The 16,750-nt window shown below is 37.1% G+C and overlaps 1 protein-coding gene across 7 annotated transcripts in view; it reads right to left on the reverse strand.

Moving 5' to 3' along the window:
* LOC592122 (protein diaphanous homolog 2) overlaps positions 1–16,750 on the reverse strand; it is a 70,758-nt gene that overhangs the window by 19,537 nt on the left and 34,471 nt on the right. For all 7 annotated transcript variants that reach the window (XM_030980626.1, XM_030980630.1, XM_030980629.1 and 4 more), the window contains exons 3-5: positions 7,887–7,997; positions 4,957–5,156; positions 4,285–4,488 (exon numbers count right to left, since the gene is read on the reverse strand). In XM_030980626.1, the coding sequence (XP_030836486.1) occupies positions 4,285–4,488; positions 4,957–5,156; positions 7,887–7,997 (515 nt within the window). The remainder of the gene's footprint in view (positions 1–4,284; positions 4,489–4,956; positions 5,157–7,886; positions 7,998–16,750) is intronic.

The raw sequence follows: 16,750 nt of genomic DNA on the forward strand, positions 1-16,750 counted from the left end.
AATCGGTTCTTGAGATAACGCGATCACAAGCTGTTTTTGCATACATAATGAGCCCTGTGACCTTTGACCTCGTGACCCCAAAATCTAATCAGTTTATTGGCTCTGCAAGATACATACATGACCAAAGTTTGGCAGGAATCCATCTATCGGTTCTTCAGATAACGCGATCACGAGCCGTTTTGCATACATAATGAGCCCTGTGACCTTTGACCTTTGACCTCGTGACCCCAAAATCTAATCAGTTCATCGACTCTACAAGATACATACATGACCAAAGTTTGGCAGGAATCTATCAATCGGTTCTTCAGATAACGCGATCACGAGCTGTTTTTGCATACATAATGAGCCCTGTGACCTTTGACCTTTGACCTCGTGACCCCCAAAATCTAATCAGTTCATCGACTTTGCTAGATACATATATGACCAAAGTTTGGTAGGAATCCATCGATCCGTTCTTCAGATAACGTGATCACGAGAACGGGACGTACGTACAGACGTACGTACAGACGTACGGACGGACGGACGGACGGACGGACAACCCGAAAACATAATGCCTCCGGCTACTTCGTAACGGAGGCATAAAAATGAGAACTACTCTCAAAGAAAGTTAGCCCTCTTACTGATGGGTGGTAATAGCTAACTGGTTTCTAACTTGTACGAGTCCGTGCCTCTCTGATCTATATTACCCATTAAAAACATTCTTGACAAAACTGGAAGGAACAAATAAGGAAGCCAGAGCATGGGTGCTAATGAGGTGACTTGAGGCCCAACTTGGTTTGGAGGAACAAACACTTTAATGGTGCCCAGGAAGGGGGTCTGGGGCTGGAAAAGGGGTGTTGACTTGCCCCCTCCCCCTCCCCTTCCCTTCCAAAGATACCAGAGGTGATAATGAGAAATTTTGAGGGCATTTTTGTATCAAGCAGAACTCTTCTGGAAGTAAAAGAAAAATTGCAATTAATTGTGTCGTCAATATCTCAATGTACAGTACATGTATGTATGATGTCTGAATTCTGACTTTTGCCAACACAAAGTTTTTTCAGCAAATACTGCATGTTTTCAGTATGCTACCAGTAGCAGTTTTCTTTCAAGATCCCCAATACCCAATACTGGAATCTTGTTGATCTTGGCATCCATTTTGATTTGGTTTCGGGAATGTTTTCGATCATGTGATTTCTAGAGGTGTGCATTTCATAGTATAATCCAAGCAATGCTGATGTAAGCTTCCCACTGGCGATTGAATTCCAATGTGTCATTTACATGAAATCTACTCCTACTTCTTGTGTTACATCATATGATCACAAATTCCTCCTCTGTTTTTCAAGTGATCTTGTTCTTATATTGAAAGTGAAAGCCTTTCATGATTAATTTGAAGAAAGTTAATCTTTTTGACCACAAACTTGAAGTCCACCACAAAACTATTACCATAAAATCATATGTACTTTGTTTTATTCTGTTTTGATTGTTAGACATGTATTGTTTCTTTATGAGCTAAAAATATACCACAAAAGCAATGCATTGCAGTGCATTGGAGTATGCAGAGTATATACTTTTTTTGAATTAGCACCAATTAATAAACCCGACATCGAGAATGTTAAGTGAGGATTATCCAGACTGCTTTAAGAGTCATTGTTGCTTGTAATGTAAATGTATGATTACAGAATATTTTTTTTAATGCATCCATATGCATGAATTTTTGTTTTTCTCTCAAGAATATCAATAGCAACAAGGCACATGTTTAGATCATATCATGTTTTGCATCACATATGCCACTTGTACACAAAACTCGTCAAAATATCAATCAAGCAAAACATGCCTTGAATCATGCTTTGTAACTATAGGAGTACTTTGTATTTGGTGTAGACTTTTATCTTTTTAATTGAATACTGTCAATCCAGAAACTTTCGTGTGCACATGAAACTTCACACAATTTGTAAGTCGTCCACTTTTATGAAATTGTCATACCATGAAATTATCGAGTTATAAAAGGTAAAAACACTGAATATTTGCAATTAACAAAAGTTTCTTGACACATCAGGTTACAAAAGTTCTGGTTTACAGTATCATGGCTATGATTACATGAATAGGTATTAAATACGTTTACAAGTGGAAATGTATCAGCAATATTATGTAAGCTATTGTTGTGCTTCATTGCGAAGTAATCGTTTAAAAGGAGGTCATGTTGTGGCAAGGGTGTGCTATTCATTGTTCAAGTTCAATGACGAAAGGCTTATCCTACACTACAATCAGACTACTATCTTGAACAGCCATGAGGAAGAGGATGTGGTGTATTGATTGGATAATCAACGACTTCTTGATGATCAGCTGTTAGGAATGGTGAATGGCAAGATATAGGCAGAGGAAGAAGGGAGGGGAGTAGAATGGGGAGGTGATAGAGAGAGAGGGAGGGAGGGAGAGAGAGAGAGAGAGAGAGAGAGAGAGAGAGAGAGAGAGAGAGAGAGAGAGAGAGAGAGAGAGAGAGAGAGAGAGAGAGAGAGAGAGAGAGAGGAGGGTGGGGGGGGGAGATAAAGTTGGTTTTAACATTGGATAATAAATTATTTCTTTCTAATCAGCTGTTACATGTAATGGAGAAAGAGGGGAACAGATGGGAAGGGAATGGGAAGGGAAGGAGTAGGAGAGCAATAGGGAAAATGAGAAAGGGAAAGCGAGAAGGAGATAAGGGGTATACAGAGAAAGAAAGGAAGACATACATGTAGAATGGGAGTGAGAGACAGGAGGAGGGTGCATAAAGAATGGACAAAAACAGATAAAGAGAGGAGAGATGAAGAGAGGGGAAAGAGAGAAGAGAGGGGAAAGAGAGAAGGGAGAAGGAGAGAGGGGGAGGAATGAGGGGAAAATGAAGGGAAACACACCCCAAAAACCCACCTAAAGTAGAGGAAGCATGAGGAGATACGTACAGAAAGCAAGAGAGAGAGAGAGAGAGAGAGAGAGGAGTGTACAAAGCGATCACTGTTATGTTAGTTTTAACAGGTGAAAGGGAAGGGAAATCTCATTAGATCATTCAGGAATTCCCCCATTAGCGCCAGATTGTAGATCGATGAAAGATGTGTTCATGTATTTTTCAGACCACAGTCACCACAGCTTATCAGACCTGTAACTGCCTGTAAGGAATTTCTTGTTTGTAATTGGTATTTGCTTTTAAACTGTTTGGTATTTATACTAGGTGATAATCACATTAAACACATATTATTTGTATGCAATATATTTGTGGCTTTACTGCGATGTCAAAACAAAACTAAATCGAGAGAGGGTGAGGACCGTGGAAGTTGACAGAGGAAGTACGTACAGAGCAATGTGGCGCCACTTCCCAACAGCACAACTAGATAGATAACCTTCAATAACATGTGGATGTTATTTTTTATTTCATTTGTTTGTATTACTATTCATAAATGTGTTATTTGTTTTGTTTCCAAACTCTTTGTGCCCAGGAAATGGATGCCAGTAAACCAATTACCTTGAAAAATGTGTGGTTTGTTTGTTCTTAAAATATAGGTTTCTTTCTGAACTCTGTCGGCCATGTAGCCCATCGAGGCCTGCGCCCACATTGTTTGCAAGATAACGGTTTTGGTTGTTGTTAAGTTTGAAAGTCTGACACCATTTCTGAACTAAAGGGCATTGACCTTATTAAAACTGATCCTTACAATCACCTACCCAATCTCTGCGGAAAGACAACCTAATTCACATGGATAATTAGGAACCTAAGACAGGGAACCATAACAAGAACAAGAAGTCCTTTCTTACTTACTCTGCAATGAAACTTTTGAGAGTTCATTTCCCACATCTCTGCTAAATACATACTTCCTATATAGAGGTAGTCAGTTAACATGTAAGAAAGGGAACCATACCAACAACTCTCTTACGTTTTACTTTTAATTATTAACTCTGCAACATTTTTTTGAGAATTCATTTTCCCCAAACTCTGCTGAAGACTTGACAGTTGATAACCTAAAGCCACAGAACCTTAGTAAGAACTAAACAAAATGAATGTTTTATTACAATTATTTTGCAGCAAGATTTCCCAGTGCATTCTTCAAGTTTCATGCAATGCCCAGTTTCTGTGTTTTTTAGATTCACATATTTCAGGGCCCCATTTTACAAAGAGTTACGATTGATTTTGCAAGTCCTCAAATCAATCGCAAGTTTGCAGTCTCCTATCTCTTATGTACATAGTTGTGACTGATATCAACTCTTTGTAAGACAGGGCCCAGATCTTTTCTTGCATCTCTCCCTGCTTCATCGTCCTACCATCTGTCTATCACTACTTACCCATCAGGTGGTACGAAGCAGACGGCAGCTAACAATTTGGTGGCATCGATCGTCATGTTCTCGTGCTGTGGATTTAGTGCTGATGCTATGTGGGTAATGGCCCGGACTTTGGCGAATACCGTCTGGATCCCATATTTGTTGTTCATGAACGCCTTGATGCATTTTATACATTCGTGCCTCACTTCTGCAAACTTCTTTCCGTCCCTAAATGCAGAAATATTATAACAAGAAGAGTTGTTGGGAGGAAAAAAGAGAAAACAAGAATTAATGTGAGGTCTAATAAAGAAATTTTGTTTCAATATGGTACCATAACCACATCAAAAGAAACTAAATTGATTATTTCTATTGAACTATTTGTTTTTTATGGGGTCAGGTAGTAGGTCCATGCATGGTCAGACAACATTGAAAACGTGATGGAAGCTTTAATTTCAATAAAATAACATTTTCATACCTTTAAAATAATAACACTCTATTCTTTGCTGGATTTTGCTTGTACTTTCAGATACCTACTACTGGTACTAGAATTTTTACTTGATCTATTAAAGTGAATAAGATATTGAAGCATTGAAGTGATCTAGAACCACATATAAAGAATGGCTTTCACATTTACTACCACAAGGACTTGTGCAAACACATGTAAACAATGTGAATACCAGTTTCTAGGAGACAAACCTTTGATTGTACTCCGCAAGAATCTTGAGGATGACATCCAGCCCCTTCTCTCCAAACTGCTGTACCCAGCTGATAGGGTTACTGGTGAGGGACACACGCAGGGAGCTGAGGATAGAGTGGTATCTGCCGGTATCACTGGCAGCGGTGCTGTGCAGCTCGACCACGTAGTCACCGGGTTTCATCTGGGAGTCGTTCCGCCCCTGGAAAGTGCAAAGAGAGAGAGATGGGTTTGTCAGCTTCAGGGTTTGAAATTGGACTGACAAAAAAATTCAATCACTATAGGCCTGGCGTCATCAGCTTGAGTTTGGCAAATAACTCACTATTTAAACTATCCCGATCGCAAATCAACCAGTTAATTTGCGTCTTCATCACCCAGTAGTTGCAATTACCAGGCTATTTGGTCGAGAAAATATCCCGAGAAATCTTGGACTTCTTTCCATTTTCCAATATGTCCCATTATTCGAGAAATAGCTGGCTAATTTGTGCCTGTCAGAGCTAGTTTGTAGTGAGCGTATCAGTCTGGTAAAGGCAGAATTTCGAGCTTCGGGATAATATCCTGAGTCTGAAAATAGCGGGTTATTTGGCAAACGCAAGCTGATGAAAAACGGCCCTTGTGGCTCATTCAGACATGACCATTTGAATCACCCAAACAAACTTTTCATTCTCCTATTTAAAAAAAGAAAGATGCAGCCCCTTCTCCCCCAAAATAAGAAATAACTTAGTGTGTTTAAACAATGAATAGCATGCAGGAACTTTTAATGGATAAAATACATAAATATGCCAAATCATGGCCCTACAAGCACTCTTTGAGTTATAAAATACAGAAATACATGAATGAAGTGTGCTATGCATATCTCTTTTTTTTTTGACAGACTTATAGAATGCTTGCCCCTCAGTTTTTCCTTTTACCACTACCGGTACTCAATCTCCTTCTCTTAGTTCCTTGAGAGCTTTAATTCTTAGCGCTCGGGTAAAAAAAAAAAATCAATCTTAATCCTGCCCTGGGCTGATGAATGAAATCAAGATGTTTTATTATGCTTTCACTCAAGATACTAATTTGCATAACAGATTAAGTGATTAAATCTTCACTGGAGATATAACCTTTAAGTGTTCGCTCAAATTATGAAGACATAAATCATCAATAATCCATGTTAAATTATGCCTTGGAGGATGTCTTCCTATATGGGCAGTGCCTTGTCACTAATAAATCTTGACATCAAGTCGGAGCTCTAATGGCTGTAGCCTTTCATTCTGGTATTAGATCTTGAGATTGAAGAAAATTGCTTTCAATAGTCATCTTTGAATAGAGCAGTATAGTGCTTCAATTCTGAATTGCTCGCTTTAGTGTACAGTCCGTATGTACTGTAGGTACATGTATTATCACTAGCAGGACAAAAATGACCCACATATCAACATTTAAAATCTTTCAGAGGAAAATATTGAATCCTGGTTTGTTTCATTTGTTTGTTTGTTTTGGTTGTTTTGTCATCCATAATAATGTAGATTGATTTTGAATACTAAATATTCACCTTAGGCTTGTTAAAAAAAGCTGCAGCCATCGCTCGCAAAAAATAAATAAAAATAGTAACCCCCCCCCCCCCTCCGTTTTCGGGGTATAAAATGAATGTCGATTCTGAGGAGGTCCCTTTAAAGAAATAACAGTGCGTGAGCATGGACCTACTGCGAAATAAGCTATCTATTAAAATCCCAAATCTAAAGCCCCCTCCATCTCCAGACTGGAAAGTCAATCAATCAAGCAATCATATGTTTGCTTTCCATACACCCCAAAGATAAAGCATAGACATACATGTATTCCCCCTTAGGTATATCATACTGTTATCGCTCTTCTTCCTACCCAAGACAAAGTAGGACGATCTCCCCCTAAGGTATAGAATATTGATGTTGCTTCCCATATATACCCCAAAGTTAAAGTATGAAAATCTTCCCTGAAGGTACATAATAATGCTCGATTGCTCTCCCTACATCCCCAAGTCATAACATGACTACCTCCCTCCTGAGGTACGCAATATTGCTATTGCTCTCACGCAGACATCCTCCCTCATCCATACCATCCCACACTGTGCACAGTGGATTGATCGTTATATTGTCATGTCTGGCAGAAATACATCTTTGATTGAAATGGATGTACGTTGCAAGGAGTAAGCGCCCCATTCTGCCACACATTCAAAAGCTATGTGCAGACTAACAAGGGCTTTGTTATTAGTTCCCGGATAAAAAATAGACTGTGCCCATGTCTTTTGAGCATTGTAGAGATCTCCCCTTCCAAAATCTGCAGTTGCTACCAACATGATTTGAAGATCAACAAGCATATGATGACAAAGGAATTTGGTAAAGCCGTCATGTGACTACAATATCACGCTTTCACTTCCCCCCATTTACTTCAAACATTGAATTTCTAGCATTGTCACTTTCACTTCGTGTCACCTATTGCTCTCGACTTCCCATCTGCTCCCTTCCAAAACTAAAAGTAAAAGTCCCTTTGAAAGAAATATGACTGCAATTACTTGGTGACGTGACATTTCTTCTACCAATATTTCATCAAATCGTCCCTATTTTCATGAAGTGACAGTAGTGAATGAAAGTTGCATACAATTTTGCGTGCAGATTTTCCTCACTACCATCACTTCGTGAAAATAGGAACAAAATATATATATACAGGGTTAGTTTATGCCTGCAATTGCATTGTAAGGTAGGTTGTTGTTGTTGTTGTTGTTTAGGTTTATAGGTGTTAATCATTCAGGAGTGAATATTTAAGCCTTTCTAACTTTTAAGTTTAAGTCTTAATCCAAGATTAAGTACAGGATTTGGTTAGTGTAGGAAATTGTCCATGGAACAATTGTCACTACAAACCAAATGTCTTTGAGATCTCCAAAGATGCCTTTGAAGACATACAGGATGCCTGTACTTACCGCAGCCGATGGACCCTGTCTCTTCATGTACTGAAGCACCATGTCTCTCTTCATCTTCATATCCCTGGAGCGGAGAGGAGCAGCCTTCTCACCGGTCAGACCCATGTCCTCCTGTGATGAGGGGACAAACAGGAGGGGACAAAACAAAGAGACAACATGATTAGCATAACCTGCTGATAGTGCTGTTCCAGAGCTCTACATTGAGAGTTATCCCTTGAGGGGGTATCTAAAGCGGTGAATGCTTATGAACGTTACGAATTTGGATTCGCTAACTTTTCTGACAAATGTTGGCGAAAATCAGGGTGTTGCTAATTGTCCATGTTCTAAATTTCTGTTTGCAACAATGAAAACTGTTTGCGAACTTTCTTGAAACCTTTTACAAACCTTTTGCAACCTTTGACGAACCCTGACAAAACCCCTTAATCACTACGTTCGCAAGCATTTGCCGCTCAGTGAGATACCGCATTTAACCAAGTCAGACATTCTGAAATTTTGCCCTAGATGTTAAACCAGCTATTAAAGGGTAATACCTCTATATCAAGGCACCTTGCATGTATGCTCAAATAATTTTTCTTTTTCCAAGGTTTTATGATGTAATACAGAACATGTCATTGGTCCAGAGCAAAAAATTCTAACCGATTATATTCCCTTTGAAACTAGCAAAGACCACAATAGACATGAATATGATGCTAAATCATTTAGCTTTAAAGTGTTTTCAAGGATCACTGACAATAACAAAAATTACACAACAGACATATCGTACTTTGTATAGGTACGCGTATTTGCATCTAAAAGAGATAAACTACATCGAAGGCCTCTCTGCTACCCATCATAAATAATTGCTTCCTAGAATTACGTACATGTACAGTACATACAAATTGTACCCTTAGGCAACATTCATTATCAAAGCATGTTCCTACTTCATGCAATCTACATATATTTCAGAACGTGACTCATTTATTACAAGGTAATGTTCATGAAACTTCAACTGCCTGACTGGCATCCATACATTCATGTCGGCAATACTTTTCATTTTAATATCATTGACATGTAAGTCTTCTTGTAATTAGAATTAATAGCCAACATGCTTGAAAGTAGAATAGAGAATGGAGACAGCTAAGAGCCAAGCGGAAGGGAATGACAGCCTGCACAAATACTTCAATTATTCCTGTTTATTGTAGAATAAACACAGGATGTTCTAATGCTCTAAGAATGTTTCTTTTGAGAGGTATATTATTTAAATAAACAATCATGAATCACATTTTCTTGGCTAAAGGTACAATCTTTTTTTAAATAAAAGCAGCTGCACCCATTTTCTTCTTTTTTCTCTGGATGCATTGATTGTTCACAATCTATAATTAACTCTACTGTTCTAGAATATAAATTAGGCTTTATTATTCGCAAGTTCAGTCATTTTGATATATTTTAATTAATTTTTATTCTTCTTCAAAATAAAAAAAAAGTTACAAATGACCTTCAACTTGCAGCATTTCTTTTTCTATACATACAAACTATAACATTTTGTTTGGTAGATTCAATTTTATTACATTAATAATATTCCAGAGTTTCTTGCAATGTCAGATACAAACAGACACGTATCCATGCCAATGAAAATAAAGACAAATCTGTAGAATAAATACTGTCGAAGCAGGAAAGAACAGCTCAATCTGTCCGCCATTACCCTCGCATGTCAATCACATGGAAAAGGATTTCCAAAATCAACAATATTAAATTGAAATTAGCGTGAGGAAATGTTTCACATCCTTCCTCTTTCCTGCTCTGTTTTGATGGCTCACTTTAAGTAGTGTCATGGCTTCAGAAGTTTCCCTCTGTATAAAAGCTGCTATATGTTTCATTGTAAAATACACTAGAGCACAAGGCCATAATATTCTTGTATCACTTTTGCATTGTTAACATGACATTTCTTTTTAAAGTAATGTATGCACCATCTCCACTTCAAGTTGTCCTAGAGAAGAGGATCTTCTCAAAAATTCCCAAGTTTTGGCATTTTGACATATTAGGGGTCAATTCAAATCATTTTTTTGGGGGGGGGGGTGGGGTGGGGGAGGGGGGTGGTTGGTGGAAGCTCATCTCATTAAAAGAGAGATAGAGGGGGTGGGGATGTAGAGCAAGATAGAGCTGTCTCTGAGACTAATTAATGTAAGAAGGGTAGAAATCATTACAATTGCAGTATTAAATTATATGGTACATGTATTAAAGTGCAATCATGTTTAATATCATTATCATTACATCCACACAAATGTGACATGATTTTAATAATGACATACATACTGTACAAAATACATCACAGGAGATTTCTAACAGGATACAATGCACTTTCATCTTTCCATTATCTGGAAGTCTCCAGCAGGAGACCAGAAAACATAAAATATGGACTTGCATCCAACACCCAACCTTTTGTATCATGGTAATGCTTGATAAATGATAACAAATCAAGCTGCCAATTTAATATCATGTGTCCATCAATCCAGTAAGGATCACAGACCACCTGTCGTTGAGGCCATCGTCTCTAGATCTTCCACACAGCAGTGGGAGTAATAAATGTATCTCTGCACAATAGTGAGATTGAAACACCAGTTGAGTATTTTTATATTTTGCTGATTTTGTTCTTCTTTAAGAAAATGAATTATTTTAAGATTATCATTTCTTCACTGCTCCCTGCTGTTTGGTTTCTTTCTAATTCCCTTGATACAAATCAGTTTCTCAAGAAGGTGTCATTTTTCTTTGAATTCTTTCTCTCTTTCTCCATCTCTCTTTATATTGTATTTTCAATATTGTTTATACAACTTTGCTAGATATAGGGACGTACATGTGTGAGGACTCAAAATGATGATGAACATGTTTTTGACCCATTCCGTTTTAAGTGAACCTCAGGTTTCCATACATTAATTATTTTGTTGCAACAATAGCACAGATACTGAAACATGATTTAGCTACATATGCCCCTCTCTTACATCATTATAAAATATAGGTCTACTTTAAAAAAAAAAGGGGGGGGGGGGTAATAACAAACACATGGGAGGAACATCTCCCCATGGGTTCACATCCATGGTTAACACAGTCCATTCATTTGTATAGATACATGTAGGCCAACATGTATAAAGAAGATGAGATGTACATTGTATGTAGGCCTACCTAGTGATGCCTACTAATTCAAGTCACATCTCACTCAAGAAATAGGATGAATACTTGATGGTCCTGCACGGGCCTATGGGAGCACTAAATATCCCCTCTCTTATCAAGTATTCAACACTCCAAAGGTCACTGAGGAAACACTTAACATTTCTTTCTTTAGGTACCGCTGATAATGACAAATGTAACATCCAAATTAAATACAGGGCCCTAATTTTTCCATAAAAAATAAAACTTTAATAATCTATTTTTCACCTTTTATGGACATAAATTGTAAATAAGCCAACAACTGCACCAACGCAGAATTTCATATGTGGCTGATTTGTGCTAGATGTAGAAAATTCAACACGAATGAAACTCTAGTCTCTTGCACTGGGAGACATTTGACAGGTCATGTTAATTATAAAATCTGATTAATGCTTGTGTTTGCGATACATTCTTTTTTAATATTCAATCAAATAGATTCACTTGGCTAGCTTTAAATAGGCCCATAAGCTGTAGCCTTACAGACAGCCACTGAAAAATTTAAGTTAGGTTAAAGTCACTACATGGAATTTGGTAAAATGTCAACAAGGCCTGTACCTGAAGACTAGCATGTAACCATGGGATACTTTCATAAACAAATCACTCTGTTTATTTCCAGTCAAAGGTCACTGGGTCATGTACTGCTGAGGTCAAGTATTGACCTTAAATCGCCTACAGGGAGCTCATTATCACAACATGCTCCATTGCACGCATAGTCTACAAAGACAGACATGAATTTGTATGTGATGCCACAATTAACTCTTAGAGCATCTTGGATTATTGGAGAAGAAAAGTGTAATTTTCCCAATTATAAAGTTATATATAGAGCCTGACAATGCATTACACATCAAGTAGGCCAACTGATACCCACTCACTCAGTAAAAGTAGTAAAGAGAATGTTAGTAATAAGAATCTTCTTGAAATAAAGTGCTCTAAATACATGTACATCCTCAAATTTATGGGTCAGTAATTCCTATGTATTTCACAAACTGACCAGAATCAAAGTTTTCTATCTATAGTCTATACCAATCTTGTTATTTAATAATGGACTCATACGGGATGCAATTTGATGTATACATTTTTGTTCAAGTTTGACATAACTAGCTAAATGTATATAATAATGAGTATACCAGCAACAAACTAGTTTTAAAGTTCAGCGTCTGTGGTGTAAGACTGCACTTATAATGTCTGGGGTGTAGGGTAACTGGGCGTAGCCATAACACAGCTGTTTCTGATACTCTGGAAGATAACACTGGAATCTAGGGCTAGTCTGATCTCTAGTTTTAGGCCACCAACCTTCTTGCATTCGTAGGTCCATGATTCTACCCACCTTGGTACCCAAGCATTAGATTAGAGTAGTCTCCTCGTTAAGAAATGGACAAGTTCCATTTATTAGTTCCAAGGTATGTCCCATATAATAAAGTCGTTATCAGGTATCATAGGATGGAATCATCGACATGAATAGATTCAATTGACATAATATAATTTTAAATACTTGTATCTGATACAAGTTCTAGAAAAAAATTCAGCTTGACACAGTTATCAGATATACTCAAATCTTACATTTGGTTGGTCATATTTGGAACAAATTAACTTGGACTTGCCTTAAAAACAATAAAACATTTACGTATATTGAGAAAAATAATAATAAAAGTAATTTTAATTGAGGACAGTTTTTTTTTTAAGGGGGGAGGGGATTAGATGACAGATGATCTATTAAAACATCATCATACCAAGGCCAACATTTAAGAGAGAGAAAGAGAGAGATTAATTCTCACTGACATTTCATGAATACAATTAATATTAAGGAGACTGCCAAGTGTAGTCACTCAAAACAATATTAAAATCATACACAATTAAAAAATATTAAGATCATAATTACATTAAGCCTACAATATGGACAGACAATCATAATCATTATTTAATGATATAAATGAATAGACTGACATACTCTCATTGTTTAGAACTATAATTTTTGTTATCAGACTTTCACTATCGATTTCAACATAAATAATCTGATGAAACATTCTATCTCTCATTCATACTCGTACAATACCCTCTAGAGACAGGTGCGAACACATGTGAAGTATGTGAATGACGTACATAAACAAGTGTGTCATCATTCCTAACATTCTGTCATCAACCCCGCCCATTGATGAGAAATTAAGATACACATAACTGTCACTCGGCCCAATTGTTCATATCCTTTTGCATTTTATCCTTCAATTTTCCCCTTTTCTGTATTAGTTTGTGAGTGAAGGAATCCGTTATTTTACCTCAAAAAGGGTAATTTTTTTAGAAATACAAAAGACGCTATGATTGGTATCAAACCACAAAAGTGATTTATTATTCATATTATCATTAAATGATTAAAATATGTTCTGTAAAATCAATATAACTAATATTTTTTACCACACACTTAAAATGTACTTAAACTATATGGGCCTTGCAACACACAAATAATAGAGGGAAATTGGTCTAGGCTTACAGGTAATCTCAGGGACTCACTGACAATTATAGCCTTAACAAAACTACTTCATAACAGGCACTAACCAAAACAACATTTTTATTTACATGCTGCCATTTAATAGTGTTTCAACACTTAACAATTTTCCAGAATATTGTACTGCTGCTCATAGTGCATTCTGAAATTTAGACATCATGTTATAATTAGGTTTCAATGTCCAGAATCTAACGATGGGATGTGTTTTTTAGATGTTGACATTGAGTCCCGGGTAACCTAATGTCCGGTGTACCTTGACCTAGTTAAAGGTTGACTGAATAACTGACAAAATCACTGTCTTTCAGAATCTAAATTTAAAATATCTCACCTGGCATTCTGTTATGAAAGAGGATCTTGGGATAGATTTGTATCATTAGCCTCGTAAAACCTTCACTGCCCTGTCTAAGACTCTCATAATGTTTTCTAGATGATAGTTTAGATCACCGAACTGGAAAGCCAAAGCCAATACTTGGGGAATTCTACGCCTTTGCATCAAACGTGATTAAAATTGAAGCTTCACTGAGCAAATGGTATTTCATGCTCGAATTTCCACCTCACACGTACTGCTCCCTGCCTGCCTGCTTGCCTCGAGATTTAAAGCTCCTAAAATCCTGACAAAATGTTATGTGTAACCAAAGAGATACCAGCATCTCTTTGGTGTAACAGACTCATTATATGGAGGAAATTTTGCCAATCCCCCTTCACAGTTGTTTGTTGGTTTTTTGTAATCAAACCATGAAACAATAAGGATATTTCCTTCATCTAAGAAAGTTTGCCATGAATATAATGAGGTTACCCTTTGCAATGAAATCCAAGACTTTTTAATTTATGAAATGAGCAAAACTTTTAGGAATTTAAAACGGCTCGGTGTAAAAATGTCAGAGGTAAAAATGTCAGAGGAAAAAATGTCAGAGGTAAAAATGTCAGAGGTAAAAATGTCAGAGGTAAAAATGTCAGAGGTAAAAATGTCAGAGGAAAAAATGTCAGAGGAAAAAATGTCAGAGGTAAAAATGTCAGAGGTAAAAATGTCAGAAGAAAAAATGTCAGAGGTAAAAATGTCAGAGGAAAAAATGTCAGAGGTAAAAATGTCAGAGGTAAAAATGTCGGAGGAAAAAATGTTAGAGGTATAAAATAAAATCAAAAGCATGTGACAAGTTTGTTATGGTTACCCCTGTATATTAGGCTTATCGAAAAAGAACAGTTTATTTACCTTTCGGCCCCAAATTGTGACTTTTTGCACGATTATTGCCGAAGGAAGACGGGGGGGGGGGGGGTATTCTTCTTCTGCGGCACGGTGACCCGGTTGCTCTCCCCCTTCCTCTTATATATATGCTTTGCTTATATATCCTTCCGAACAGTGGTCAATGCCTAGGCAGAGCATGCAGACCAATGGGACATGGTTTCTACTCCGAATTTCGCGCCTTGCAAGCAAATATATCATCAGGCAATTGGTAGCATTCTTAAAAGTACATGATTATCCTACAACCTTGGAACAAATACCCCTAAAATAAGACTTAACTAATAAAATACAATTAGAATTACTCATGAGTAATTCATATTATATTGTATTCAGGTATTATATTAGTCTTATTGTATTGTATTGTATTAGTTAAGTCTTATTTTGAGCGTATTTGTACCAAGGTTGTAGAGGAATCATGTACTTTGAAGAATGCTATCAGTTGATCGCTTGCAAGGCGTGAAACTCGGAGTAGCAACCATGCATGTCCCATTAGTCTGCCTTATTCAATATTTATATACCGGTATATTATGCTTTTGTAAAAGCGAATAGTACTGGTAGTGGTACACTGAGCAAACTTCTGGGGAAAAAGATTTCTAAAATCGAGAAGTTTGGCCATGTTTTATAGGCTGAGTTGTCGCTCCATGGTGTAATCATTAAATAAAAAGAAAAGTCAGTACAGCCCCCAAAATAGGATCAGATATCTATGAACCTTCCCCCCCCCCCCCGCCCCCACTTCTCCTTCACTTTTGAAGATTGTTGGACATTTTAACTGCGTGGCAATGACTACTATTATATGTAATTTCCAATAAATGCATAGGCCCTATTTCCGACAATTCCACTTTCTTGTGGGCTTGGTATTTTATTACTCTGAAACAAAGCAGAAAGCCATGTTATCAATGCTAATAACCCATCACATTCCCGAAGTGCGCGCGTTGCAATAACATATTGTCGATTACTGAGTGTAAAATAGTCTGGGAAAAAATCAATAAGCAGCTTTGTTACTCCGATACAAAGCAGAAAGCCGCCCATGTTACATCAATTAAAGAGAAGGTTGAGTTCTGGGAAAGGTGAACAATAATTTGTGAGCGTTTGTTATCATTCTTATTATGCAAGTGTGGAAGAACATCAAAGAAAAAAGTTATTCCCTGAAAATCTTTTTCAAATGACTTCATATAAAGTAACAATTTTAAAATGAGGCCCGATTTGTATGCCATATGTTTGTGTAGTCCCATATCAATATCTTTCTGTGTACAGTGCTTGTTACCTTACCAAGACTGGGCCAAAGTTTTTTATCATTTTGATGACTCCAAAACATTGCACTACACACCAATACTTACATGTTTATGCTAGATGATCAACCTTTTCTGATTGCTTCCACACCGTTTCTTTCACAATGCAATCGTAAGACCAGAACTCAACGTTATCTTTAAATGCCAACCGCACCACCACATTCCAGAGAAGCGCGCGCTTTGCAGAGGTTCGGTTTAAGTTACATCGTTATTTATATAATGATGTGCAAAAAAGTTGATTGTGGATTTAATCCACAATCAACTTTTTGTTTATCTATACCTCAATAGTAATCATTACTATTGAGGTATAGATAGTCTGGGAGAACAGCAACGGGCATCAATTATTCCCTCGACATGAACGTATAGATATCAAAACGGACAAACGACATGCGATGGTGGTAATTGCATCAAATAAGGGTGGAATGAAGGTCATATATGTATATATTTTCCACATTGTATTATCCTCAGGACATGTACGAAATACAACACACAGCCATTTATAAAATTTACATTATGGAAGAAAGGAATATAATAGACTAGCCCATGCAGTAGCTGTACGTCTCGACATTCTGTGTGATAAAAGTGCTGAGATATTATGACGGCACTCATTTTTTTTTTACTTGTACCTCTGACATTTTTACCTCTGACATTTTTT

The sequence above is a fragment of the Strongylocentrotus purpuratus genome, unplaced genomic scaffold (genome assembly GCF_000002235.5).
Source record: "Strongylocentrotus purpuratus isolate Spur 01 unplaced genomic scaffold, Spur_5.0 spur5_scaffold_11, whole genome shotgun sequence".
NCBI classification, from domain to species: Eukaryota; Metazoa; Echinodermata; class Echinoidea; order Camarodonta; family Strongylocentrotidae; genus Strongylocentrotus; species Strongylocentrotus purpuratus.